The following is a 12,899-nucleotide window of genomic DNA, read 5'->3' as shown; positions in this document are numbered from 1 at the left end:
ACATTAACTTTTCTGTTGCAAGTTTTGGGCTCATATTCATAAGACTTTCACTGTTTTGGTCAATTAAAACATGTTGCTCTAATAAGAAAGCAACAGATAAAAGTGGGGCAGGAGCCAAAACCTTTCAGGATACCAGCTGAAGAGTTACAACGAATTAAAACATTTTTCATTCGTTTTATAGCAAGAGGAGTTGGAGGTTTTGAATTTAAAAAACAGGTGGCAAAATTAACTCTATATAAATGTGTGATGAACATTGGGTCCATGAAAACTTACATATCGTAGATCTGTAGTTGTTTTGTTAAGGCTTTAACGGGGGACTAAAACACGTCCATTAACATTTTTGCGCACACTTGATGTTGACCCAGGTGTCCGTTTCATTAGCATGAATTCTCGTGTGAAAATCCAGATTTCCTCTGAAAATGTTTCTGACCATTCTACCTGCACACCTCGCAGTTCACATAAATGAAAACACTCTTTTGGCTCCTGCAAGCCCTCGCCTGTACCTCACCCTCCCAGGAGAAATCCTGTGGCCAACAAGCAGGAAGACACGCACTGCACCAATGGGAACATGACCACTGTCCCTCAGGCCTGTTGGGCAGCTTAATACCATTGAATTTGTAACGTTGCATTCATGCAGAAATAACACACGTAAGGGGCTATGAGGTGTTCCTGTATTCAAGTGAAAGCTCCTTTGCATACATTAGGGTCAATGCTATATTTTTCCAATACGAAACGGGCACCTTTTCAAAAACGTTTTCCGATTACATTTGTTTGCATATGAATACAATTCTTACCTTTAGAGGTTTTTAGTTCCTTACCATGTTTTTGCAAGCACTGCACTTTATGGAAATCTTTCTGAGTTTCAGTCATCATCTGACAACTTCACCTCCCAAATTTACATTCCCAGATACCCGTTATATTTTTTGTTCTGACAGTATTTAACCATTCCTGAGGGCTGGTAAGTATGCCACTAGCAGTAATCCACCTTGGGATTATCAAGTATCCCATCCTTTAAAATGATTTCTTTCATCTTCCTGATGGGGAATTTGAAAATGAAACACGAAAGGCCTTGCTAGGAATCAAGGTTTTTTAAATTAAGCTGTAGTATTTCAATTATTTGTAGTCACAAAATGTGGACAAAAATAAGACTGGTTCCTTACTTTAATTAAAGTAACCCATCCAGTACACAGCAAGTGCAATATATGCATGAAAATAGAACTATAAATATAAACTCTAAAAAGGCAGATTTCTGTCCATTTTATGCAATCACTCAATGGAACAAGTGAAAAATGTAAATGTCTTTAGAAGCCATGGTAATGTGTTAAACATACAGTACATTTTTCAGTCAACACGCAGCATTTTAAAATAACGGAATAAAATGAAATCAAATTTCAGGACACTGTTTCATTTTCTTACAAAGTTAAAAACCGAAAAATAAACTGTTCCAAATTCTTTATTTGTTCAAGGCATTTAGAATATCTATGTCAATGAATAACTAGAAAATAAGCAAATCTGCACACAACAATTATCTTACATTTCCTTAGAACATAAGCTCCAGGTTTCGGTTTTGCTACCCAGAAAGATGTGAGGGGATATGAGGTTAACGTCTTTATGTCAATTGTGAAGCATGACGCAGATTTTATGAGTTACAGACAATAGAGTGATTGACAAAAAGGAAAGCTTACAAATACAAATCTATATAAAGTGTTGATTACTGGAACCAGGGTTGGAACTGTAGCATTATGGGTGGAACCATGCGAGAGCCGAGGACACTCTACTCCGGATTCTTCTCGGGCTGGTAGATGGACAGAGTACGGGCAGACGGATCACTGGCAGCGATCCATCTTGGCATCCAGTAATGCGACAGCCAATCTGCTCTGCCGGGGTAGTGCTTCTCAAAGATCTGCCGGTAGAAGTAGCCCTCTTTCGTTTTTGGTGGATTGTGAGGAAATGTCACTGCTGCTTTCTCCAGCTCCAGATCATTCACCTGCAGGAAGGAAGCAAATGTGATCAAGATGATGTGCTAACAAGAGCTGAGCAATACTTGGCACCCTCCTGTGGATTTTCAACAGGCTGCTGAACATGAACTGAGTTTTAAACACTATAGAATAACATCCATATAACCTGACAACTGAGTTTTTTTTCTATGTGGGCAAATGTTCATTGATGCGTGAGTGTATCTTGCGTAAGAAATGCGTAATTTCTCTTCTTTAAATCTTCCTTCAACACATCCAGTGTGTGAGGACTTCTGGTTCAGTATCATGGCTGTAAAGGATATCTTTAAATAAATACTCTCCAACAGCTGACTGTTCTGTGCCTGATTTTTGTTTGTTTACAGTTTGGCAGACATAAAAAGTGTAACTGTAGAACTTCTGCTAGTGAAGATCAATAACCACAGCTCAAAGTGGACAAAAACAATCATATTGCACAAGAATTTGCAATTAATTAGCCACAGACAACCTAACAATATGGGCCAAATTGTTTCCTCTACATTTTAAGCATTACTATGTTAGCAAACAACAATATGGATACTATGTACTGTACATCTGAAGAATATCATAATGCAATCCAGAATGAAATAAGAATTTACTATTTATTCACACTTCTGCTACGCATTCTCTAGTCTCTGAAACACCACTGTTACACCACCACACCACTGTTACACCACTCTGATCTCAATCTGTGTGACTTTATCTCTATACCACTAAACAATGCTTCTAACAGGCCTGTGCAGAGCAACTCCTGACAGCCTAAACACGTCTAAAGGGAAAAATGTTGATGAGATGAAAACCTTTTTGGAATCCCAGCAGCTCTTGTCAGCTGCCTGTTCTTTTCTGTATGTTCAGTCTGAAGCACAGTGAGGCTGGCTGCTCCCACTTCTATCACTTTTATGTCAATCACAATGTGAATTGCGTTTGACTTCTGGAAAATTGTCAATCTTTACACTCTGGACATCTCCTCTCTCCTCACTGTGTGTGCATTCCACACAAAACCAATTGCTCAGAGAATTAAGGGCAGGGCACATCTGGAGAAATACCTTGGACTCGACGTGCTCCTGCAGAATGGAAAACCAGGACTTCTTGGTGGAAGACAAGCCGTCGCTGAACGCTTCCTTTCTCCTCCACAGGATCTCATCCGGGAGCAGCTTGGTGTCCTGAAAGGCTGCTCTCAGAAGGTGCTTTTCCACGCCGTTCTGCTCAAAACCAACGTTCGCACAAATCATGCCTTTGCAAAAGAAACGGCAGAAGAAAGGTACAACAAAGTTCCTGCTGGTGCACAATTACCTTCGGCACTCGCATCTCTTCGGGCAGGGAGAGGTAGTAAGCTGTAAATCTGTGGTCCAAAAATGGCACCCTCAGCTCCAAACTACCAAGACAAAAAAGGATGAAGCTAAAGTTTACATGTCAACTTATCGGGATTGGTTTTGCATTCCACTTCCTGTTAATATAAATTTAATAGGTTTTATCAAAAAATGCACATATAACGGAAAAGCAGTATTTGGTTACAAAGCCATTTTTACTTTTTTTGTATATAACATTTGTCATATATACACACAAACAGCATAAATGCTCACATGTTGTAGGTATGCATGACCCTCTCTCAATTACACTGTCCAGACTTCTTAATCATTTAGACATTCATACATTCATTCTTCATTTAAAACTGCCCAGAACAAGGTGTTAACCTGCTCAACAAAGAAAAGGTTTATTTGGATATAATATTTATCTTCCAAATGTAAATTTGAGGAATTACAGATCTGGATAGAGAATTAATTATTCATTTCAAGCTGGTTACCTCCATGTCATTAAATAATCGCTCCTCCATGTGCCTTCAGCAATATGGATCACTAGTTTAATACTGGTTTAAAATATGGACACAGGTGAAAAACCCATGTGTGATCTGGCTCTCTGAAGTGATCTCTGCTACTTGAAATGCTTCACTAAATGCTTCAAAACTAGTGATTCTGACTATGTAACAGTAATGATAATTTTCAGTGACATCTTGTTGAATATTTCTTTCCATCCATATGCGACAAAGATATTGTTTTGAATAAGTCTTTTATTTTTCATGAGAAGCCCATGCATGGTGGTTTAATAATAATAATAATAATAATAATAATTGCTTACACTTTCTGGACACTCCACTCAAAGCGCTTTACAGGTAATGGGGACTCCCCTCCACCACCACCAATGTGCAGCACCACCTGGATGATGCGACGGCAGCCATAGTGCGCCAGAACGCTCACCACACATCAGCTATCTGATTTTTATTGGGGAGGAGAGCAGAGTAATGAAGCCAATTCATAGAGGGGGATTATTAGGAGGCCATGATTGGTTAGGGCCAATGGGAAATTTGGCCAGGACGCCGGGGTTACACCCCTACTCTTTTCGAGAAACGCCTGGGATTTTTAATGACCACAGAGAGTCAGGACCTCGGTTTTACGTCTCATCCGAAGGACGGCACCTGTTTACAGTATAGTGTCCCCATCACTATACTGGGGCATTAGGACCCACGTGGACCGCAGGGTGAGCGCCCCCTGCTGGCCCCACTAGCACCTCTTCCAGTTTACAGTGTTGAACAAGGAAACAGAAGGGACGCCTTCATACTTTACTCCCAAAGCACAGCTACACCACTTTGCCAAAAGTGATTGATCCACGGTATCCACAGAGAACTAGCGCCTAGTCCGTGTCTCACAACGGTGCCGTGCCGCCTGGGCGCGTGTGTAACCGTGTGCGACGCACACTGAAAGAAACGAAAGCGCGGTCACGGCGGCCTGGAAACGGACGGCGGCTCTTACCCGTGGGCCGCTGTGGTCCTGTCGGCCCGAAGGGCGTCGAACAAGTAGAGCTCCTCCAGGAGGCGGAGGCTGTCGTCCGCGGCCGCCTTGGGGCTTGGAGCCTGCATTAGAGACGAGCCGCTTTCACCTGAAGGTCTGGCATCGATTAAAGAACTTGTATCGTTGTTGTTTTTTTTTTACTTAAAAGTTAAAAAAAAGACGACATACTTTATGGAAATAGATGTATCCTTGTGTGAGCTCATCGGAGCCTTCACCAGAGAAAATGACCACGCTGTCCGTTTTGTCTCGGATATACTTGGACACCAAATACATTCCTGTAAAGGGGGTAAATAAAAAAACAGATGTGATAATTCGCCAAGGACTCACGAGTAGCTCAACCAGTAAAGGCATTTAATGGGGTGCAGGTGGGGATCTTTCATGCAGCTGTTGCGGGTTGGAGCCTGGGTCAGCGTCACTAGCCCACTGCGACTGCGATTCCCCAAGCAGTGGTGTACCCCCGACTGAGCATTTCTGACAGTAGGGTGGGGTGTGTGATTTTTGTATGCAAGGTGCTTGCAGGCTCATGGTATTATAACTGAGGGACACTCCTCTTCAGCCATGAGCCGAGCAAACAGGTGTAGAACGAAAAACAACTGGGTCTACAATCACGTTTTTGTACAAACAAGTGTTTTAATAAGTGTTTTCAACAAACTGTATGCCTTTGATGGATAACATTAAATGAAAAAAAAATCTGGTAAAGAGGAAGCAAAATTAATTTTAGGACAATCTGTTCGCTAAAAAGCTTAGGAAGCTGAAACATCACCAAAAAATCCTAGAAGGGATTCCTGAGCCTTCCCGAGTTTCACATCCAAAACTAAACCGTTCCCCCTGTATTTGGATTGCTTCACTACTGTCACAAGATTTACATTTAAAGAGAATGCAGTTTGCATTTAATAAAATGCTCCGCTATGCAAAATGATTTCTATTGCATAAAATAATCAAATTGAAATAAAAATCAGATTTCCCAAATACTTCTTTTGCTCATACCCGTTACACCGTGGTAATGGCAGGTAGCTTTAGTAAACAGCTGCTGAGTACTTTGCTAACTCAAAAAATGCTGGCAAGAGTGTTTACTTTGTTGTCCTCAAAATGTGGTTGGAATCAGAAACAAGGCACCAAGCCATGTTGTTAAAGGCGATATCTTGGTTTCTTTCAAAAACTATATCTGGACAAGATCCTCAGCTACTGGAGACCAAACTTGAGTTGCCTCCTCTCATTTGTAAACTTTCTTGCATCCTTACCCACAGTTTCTTGGCATTTAAGAGCAGGCAGTGGCTCACAGTATCACTCTGGCTCAGCGGTTCCTTTCACTAACCTCATGAACCAAGGTGCTCAGTCACAAGGCTATTGCCATTTGTGTAGCCAAAGGATACTCATCTGCTCCAGAATTATCAATGAGCAGATGCGTCCATGTGAAAGAACGGACGAGAACAGTACACAATTTGGTGCTGTCTGTCTTACCCACTGACGCGCGCACTGTGGTGATGTCATAGGTCTCCAAGTGAAAGATGACCTCATCAACAGCCTGGATGCCTTCTTCAGGTGTGAAGAGAACTTCATGGTGCTCGCTGCCAATGTAATTTGCAACCTACCACAACATGGGTACACATTCATTATTTCCTGTTACAATGATGACTTTGCTGTTTCTAGTCATAACTCCACAACAGACATTCTGGTTTGTGTGAGTTCATCATTCATATCTGTATCCTAAACACGGCTAACTGAAACAGGACAACTTCTACACACTACCAAACAATATTAATCTCCTCAGTTAATCCACATTAATTGTTGGCTAAATCTATTATGTTTTGCTGTATACGAGTGCGACGTTTGCCGTTTATGCACACAAACCACAGAAGACCGACTGTTATTTAGCAATAAATGAAAATGTTTCTCACTGTTCTAGCAGCGTGGATATCAGGGCTGTCGTCAGTTCCAATGGCGAAGGTCTGCACTGGATATTTGAGATCGTCCTCCTGTGCAAGTTTCAACAACGTTGCAGCTACCAAACTGGAGTCAAGACCCCCTGCAATAATAATGGAAAGCAAAGTAAATCCTAAATCTTGTTTTCATAGTGTCCTGTCATAGCAGTAGCAGGTTAACTGTAGCTCACTGTAGATTTAGCAAACATGCTAAAATTCTATTTACAGTATGTGCTGCACCAATAGTGGAAATTCGCCTAAGTGCTGGGAGCAAATGTCTGTTGGCTTCCTTCAAGCTGAGAGCATGCGGTCTCTGACAGTTTACACAACATCCTGTTTAACAGTCTAAGTCATAGAAACATTACAGCTTCCATGAGATAGGTTAGACTGAAAAGCTCGTCTGTACTCAAGATACATTGTGTTTAGCGTGCTTTAGAGCACCCTGAGTGCTGACTAAACGCTCTTTTAGCTTGATGTTTTTGTAAGTATTTCATTGCATCATGCGCAAAACAAGACCAACGTCGCTCCGAGAGGAAGTGTGAAACCACCCTTACCTGATAAAAGGCAGCCAATCCTCCTGTGAGCCATCAGACGCTTTCTTACTGCATTTTCAAACAGGATCCGAATGTTGTTTTTAACAGTTTCCAGATCAAAGCCTAGGAGATGATCAGAACATGGATTAATCCTACAGGAACTCTCACAACACTTTCATTGCTGCTGTGATTCCTGTATTACAAGAGTCCAACTATATCGCAAGTAATCACTGAATAGACTATACGTCCTAAATAAGGAACCTTGCCTATTAAGAAAAGAATACAAGTAAAACAGAATTGATCAGAAAAACAAGCTTCTCCTTTCACAGCTGACAATATGGGAAATGAGGTACTTCACCGCACCTTTTGTATTTAAAACCCAGTTAGTATATTGTGGTTTGCATTGTGCATTAAGGTAATTAAACATGTACCTTTAGGGAGCTTCTCAATATTGTCATACTCTGCATGCTTGGGCTCATCTTTACAGCTGTGAAACCTTTCCAGCTTCACAGACTCCACTTTGCCACTCAGCTTTAAATTGAACACCTGGATGTGACCAGGGGGGAATGGGGTGATTTCAGCTGGCGAACTCATGGAGTGAGTAATATTGATGAGTCCTAAAAAGAGAGATCATTGTTGGATAAAAAGCACAGAGGGCAACAACTTTCCAAACACTAAAACAACACAGATACATCAGGATCTTTGAACATCAGGAATAACAGGTCATTCAAGATAAACATCATCTCTTTACTTATATAGGGGATTCTTGCCCATCTTTTTTTCAGTTCATCAAAAGTCAGTTCATTAACTGGACAATAACCTTATTTGCAATTTCAAACAGTAAACCATAACAAACTTTCTAAAGAAGGCATCTGCCCGATAATCTTCTTGCATAACAAATCTGTAAAAATACATAATTTAGATTTAAAAAACCTATATAGCCTGTGTCAGCCACTGCGTTTTTTTCAGTCCCGAGTCACCTATGTCAACTGTAATTAAATCCAAGATGGCATTCAATCCTCTCTCATGTGTATAATGAATGAAACTGAGTATATACAGCAATTATAAGAGCAATTTTACCTTTTGCCTCAGAGCACACAGCAAGGAACCCATTCTCAGTTAGCAGTTTAAACATTGGGCGAACTCCATAAGTGTCTCTTCCCAGACAGATTACCCTGTTAGCGGTATCCAGCAAGATAAAGGAAAACACCCCATCCAGAAGGGCTGCCATCTTCTCAATCCCAAACCTGTCATAGAGATGAAGCAGAATCTCTCCATCTACTCTGGTCTGGTAGTCAAAGTCAAACTGCTTCTTCAGCTTCAAAACACAAAGGAGAAAAAGTTGTTCAAATAATTAATAAGAACATGGCAAGCAGTGTGCTTCTTACACTTAACATTACAAAAGCACAGAAAGAAGGGGAAACAGAAGGTATTCTGAACGAAGTGTTGCACTCCCCAAAACTGACTCATGGATTTACTAATTGAGCAAAACAAAAATTTTACGGATAATCCTAACAGTAACTGTAACGTGGGTTATAAGTTACTGATTTCAACTAACAAAAAACATTCTGTGAACGTGAACATAAATATTTGGACATTATGACATTCCCTCTGCATTTTAGAGAGTCCACGAAATGTATTTCTGAAATAAACCAACAGACAAAACACTTCTATCTCCAGTTTATCTTCAGCTTGATTATCAGTTAACCTTGTTATGATGCCAACCTCACTCGACTGTAGTTTGCCAAGGTCCAGCTTAGACAAACTGTTCCCTTAGAGAAGGCTGACGTTTGCCTTGTTGTGTCTGACGTTTGTTACCCTCCCCCCCATCATTTAACAGTCACAGACTAAATCCTTTTTAGGTTTAGACTTATTTTATGTGCCAAAAAACAAAAACCTGCCAAGCTAATGGACAACCGAGTTCTTTACAGGCACCATAGATATTTTGTGACAGTCTTGACTATATTAAAATACAGTTCAGGTACGGAGCTGTGTCAGCATGCGGAGGCTGCACAGGAGCAGGTAAAGGTGTATTCCACGCGAAAGGAAAAGAAAAGAGACAACGTTTCGGCTCTGGAGCCTTCTTCAGGTGCCATCCCACCTTTCAACCTTTACCTGCCTCCACTGCCACTTTGTGCCCCTCTTATACACACACGTGTCTGCGCATTATACCCGCCTACCCTGTCCAACATACCCTGTGATGGTTATAAATTTCTCCATTGTAGCACAGCCAAAGGTAAGGGAACTTCTTGATACGCAGCGGCTGCATCCCATACAGCTGGTCCACTATGGCCAGGCGGTGGAAGCCGAAACAGCAGCTGGTGAAGCCATTGACATTTTCAAAGCGAAAAGCGTCCGGCCCCCTGTGTGCGATCTTCATGGCGTTGACGCACTGCACAGACAGACACTCGTCGCTGCCGAAAAGGGCCCATATCCCACACATGGTTAACCACCGCTGGATCTGTGGAGACAGACAGATGGCAAACACTGCCACAAGGCACTGATGAGTTTCATACCTTTAATCTAGCTCCGTGGAGAAGAGATCTGCCAAGATACGGTCATGCAAAGGATGGTACACTTGATGTGGTATAATGCACTAAAACATACAACAATAATGCACGATACCAAAGATTCATTTATACGCTACAAATTCAAGTCTGTCAATACCCAATAAATAATCATTAATTAATCCATCCTGCAAACTTCCCACTTAGTGTTTCATGAAGATATTCTGTAATGTGTCTGTTAAGCAATCACTTTTAAACCCAAGCTAAATACCTCAACTAACATGTGATGGATTGGGGGGATCTCAGTAAACATTAGTGAATATATTTTTGTGTCTCTATACACTAAAAGACTGCTGTGATCTTGTATTGCAAGTGTTAATCTATGCAATTGTAACTTGTCTCATGCACATTAAGGCAATACTATGATTTTTATGGAGCTCCCATCCACATTTTTAATTGCTTCATCCAATTCAGAGTTGCAGGGGAGCCGGAGTCTACCCCAGCAAGCAGCGGGCGCAGGGCTGGCTACACCCTGGATGGGACGCCACTTCGTTGCAGCAGTGTAATGCTCACGCACTGCATATTACTAAAATGAATTCTAACTATAACATGATATGGAGCACTGCGAACGCATCCTGTCCAGGGTGTATCCTGCCTTGTGCACTGTGCTTTTTGGGATAGGATCTGGCTCCTCAACGACCTTGTATTGGAGACAGTGGATAGAAAACTGATGGTTGTAATAATTACAGAGGTAACAAGAAACAGTTATCTTCCTTTAAACTTGCAATTATGAATGTAGAAGGCTGTGAAGGCAGAAGCTTGTACACTGACCTCTTTAAATTTAATCTATTAAGTCACTTTAACCATTTTTTTGGGTGTCCCAAAATTTCAGCAATGAAAAGACATCTAAAAAAAAAATGTCTCTGCAGTTAACTCTGGGAAACGCTTGAATCAGCAAAACTTAGTTGTAGCTGCCCAACAGAATTTTGGGCATCCAATGTGATGTATCCAGTAGACTGTAAAAATCTATTGCTGTCGGGCACTTGTTTGCATTACAACACAGTCAGAATTGGAGCCAAACTTACAGACTTACTTAAGGAAATTCCAGTGTCTCAGCTAGTGTCTCCAGTACATCAAGTTCAAACCACTTAAATTTACTATAATATCACTTTAAAAGAAAACAGTTTGCATTTGGTTTGTAATCACTAGGACCAGTACAAACCTCCCCCATTCCGACTGACCCCTTTTCCCACTGGAACCAACTCAAATTTCCATGAGGTCAGCGATTCCTGGCCCTGGGAAGCCCTGTGTCTTCTGGTTTTTATTCCAGAGACGTTTCAATTGTGAGGTTATTTGATTTGAAATTTGAAATCTGTGGCATGTTTTTTTTTCTTTAACGAGGGTTTCAGTCCTTTAAAGTCTGAGTGGGATTTAGTAGACAATATAAGGAATAAGGAATATAGACAATTCCCCGTTTGATGAACAAGTCTGAGAAAGTCCCTCATTCTGGTATGTGGGGTCAGATGTACTGTAACTAACTGCTACCTATTAAGAGCCCTGTAGATTGAAAAAAGGGAGAGCAGACTCTTACGCCCAAGATGAAACTTGTCTGTGCTGAAGTTGTTGGAACAATAAGTGCAGTATTTATGAAACCAAGTACACAGTGTACAATCAGGTTAAAAGAACCTAAAAAAGCAGATTTAATTAAAGGTATCAGGTAACACAGATGATTAACAGCTCTGTCGGCAAGCAAACCACAAGATACAGCGGTCCAGAGGACTAGGGCTGGGAACCACGTCCACCAGGAAATCATACAATGTCTTACTACATTTCATGAGCACTTTTCCAAGAAACTCAAAGTACCGAAACCTCGCACAAACGAACACTATTCATTTTTTTAAAACGTAAAAGGCATGCGTCAGGTTGCGTTGGCTGCCAAAAAATAAAAGTGCGGACACGAAAAGGTTAATTCCTTCTTCCGAGCAGCAGGAAGAAGAAACAACGTTTCAGCTGTCGAGCTGTCTCCGGGTGTTTCTGTACGGTCCACTGTAACGATTATATGCGGTATACAGTCAGACCGCCCCGGGACATTGGGCAGACCGGGGTAATGCGCACAGAGCACCTCTTCTGACGAGCACTTGTACTAGTGTTTTGGATCAGACAGGCGTGCACTGCAACCCCACAGCGTCCATAAGAAAACGCTTGACCCGCTTATGAGTCTAAATGGCTGTCAGTACTCGCAGACCTCTGTTCTGACAAAGTGGTTTATTTAAGAAGGACCCCTAATGGCATTTTTTTGTGTTCGCTCGTTGTCATCTCCCGGCTGCATAGGCAGAACCCGGACAGAAGACACGTGGTTTTCGAAAACCGAGCGAATACAAATACGCTGAACAGTGACATATTTTAATCATGTGTGGTGTACTTCTACTATAAGTTATAGCATTGTTAAAATAGTGAAAAAAATGTACATCAAAACACTCACCTTTCCTTATAGAGACAGACGCAAGATGGATTTCTTTGAGGAGAACAGCCGAACCCTCATGCGTCCAGGAACAGACTCGCCTTGAGGTAGGACTACCGGTAATGTTAAATCCTGCCGCACAACGGCGCCAGCAAAAACCAGGAACGGATCACAGTCCAGGGCGGGATGGTCTCTGGTGTCACTCCGAGGGCTATCTGTCTGGATTCTTTTTCATCTCCCAGGACCACCAGCGCACCTGCAGATCAGACAATACACTAACCACTTTTTATTTCCTTGCAATCAGTTACGGCCTACCCAAACAGAACACATCAAACATACCATCTCTGAACTGGCTTCATCGCTCTGCTCTCCTCCGCACTGAGAGCTGGTGTGTGGGGAGCGTTCTGGCGCACTATGGCTGTCGTCGCATCATCCAGGTGGGGCTGCACACCGGTGGTGGTGGAGGGGATCCCCATTACCTGTAAAGCACTTTGAGTGGGGTATCCAGAAAAGCAAAATGGACCGCCATTACCAAAACCTAATGTCCTAAAAGAGCAGTCCAGCAGTTCTGTTCTCCAGGACCTGCTCCAGTCGGTGACCTGACCTGCCTCTGTCCACCACAGCGAGGAAGCTCTGTGT

General features: G+C 41.9%; 1 protein-coding gene across 2 annotated transcripts; it reads right to left on the bottom strand.

Annotated features, from left to right (window-relative positions):
• Window positions 1–1,143: 1,143 nt before the first annotated feature.
• asns (asparagine synthetase) lies at window positions 1,144–12,417 on the bottom strand. Of its 2 annotated transcripts, none has more exons than XM_088600480.1 (12): window positions 12,282–12,417; window positions 9,487–9,753; window positions 8,373–8,610; window positions 7,724–7,909; window positions 7,314–7,415; window positions 6,736–6,863; window positions 6,299–6,425; window positions 5,006–5,112; window positions 4,799–4,899; window positions 3,285–3,366; window positions 3,038–3,193; window positions 1,144–1,987 (listed from the first exon to the last, which is right to left on the bottom strand). In XM_088600480.1, exons 2-12 carry the CDS (start codon window positions 9,733–9,735, stop codon window positions 1,775–1,777), a joined length of 1,689 nt encoding a protein of 562 aa, XP_088456606.1. In that variant the 5' UTR covers window positions 9,736–9,753; window positions 12,282–12,417; the 3' UTR covers window positions 1,144–1,774. The 2 variants fall into 2 exon arrangements, with proteins under 2 accessions (XP_088456606.1, XP_088456607.1); XM_088600481.1 differs by having other exon boundaries at window positions 9,487–9,779; window positions 12,282–12,414.
• Window positions 12,418–12,899: the final 482 nt, after the last annotated feature.

Source organism: Lepisosteus platostomus, chromosome 12, assembly GCF_059453375.1.
Source record: "Lepisosteus platostomus isolate fLepPlt1 chromosome 12, fLepPlt1.hap1, whole genome shotgun sequence".
NCBI classification, from domain to species: domain Eukaryota; kingdom Metazoa; phylum Chordata; class Actinopteri; order Semionotiformes; family Lepisosteidae; genus Lepisosteus; species Lepisosteus platostomus.
The sequence above is the reverse complement of the archived record's forward strand: the minus strand, read 5'-3'. Positions and strand labels throughout refer to the sequence as shown.

Coding starts and splice junctions, on each gene's coding strand:
- asns (XM_088600480.1), bottom strand. CDS start 9,735: ATGTGTGGGATATGGGCCCTTTTCGGCAGCGACGAGTGTCTGTCTGTG. Junction 4,900..5,005: donor GATACATCTATTTCCATAAA/GTATGTCGTCTT, acceptor TCTCTAATGCAG/GCTCCAAGCCCCAAGGCGGC. Junction 3,367..4,798: donor AGGACCACAGCGGCCCACGG/GTAAGAGCCGCC, acceptor TTGTCTTGGTAG/TTTGGAGCTGAGGGTGCCAT.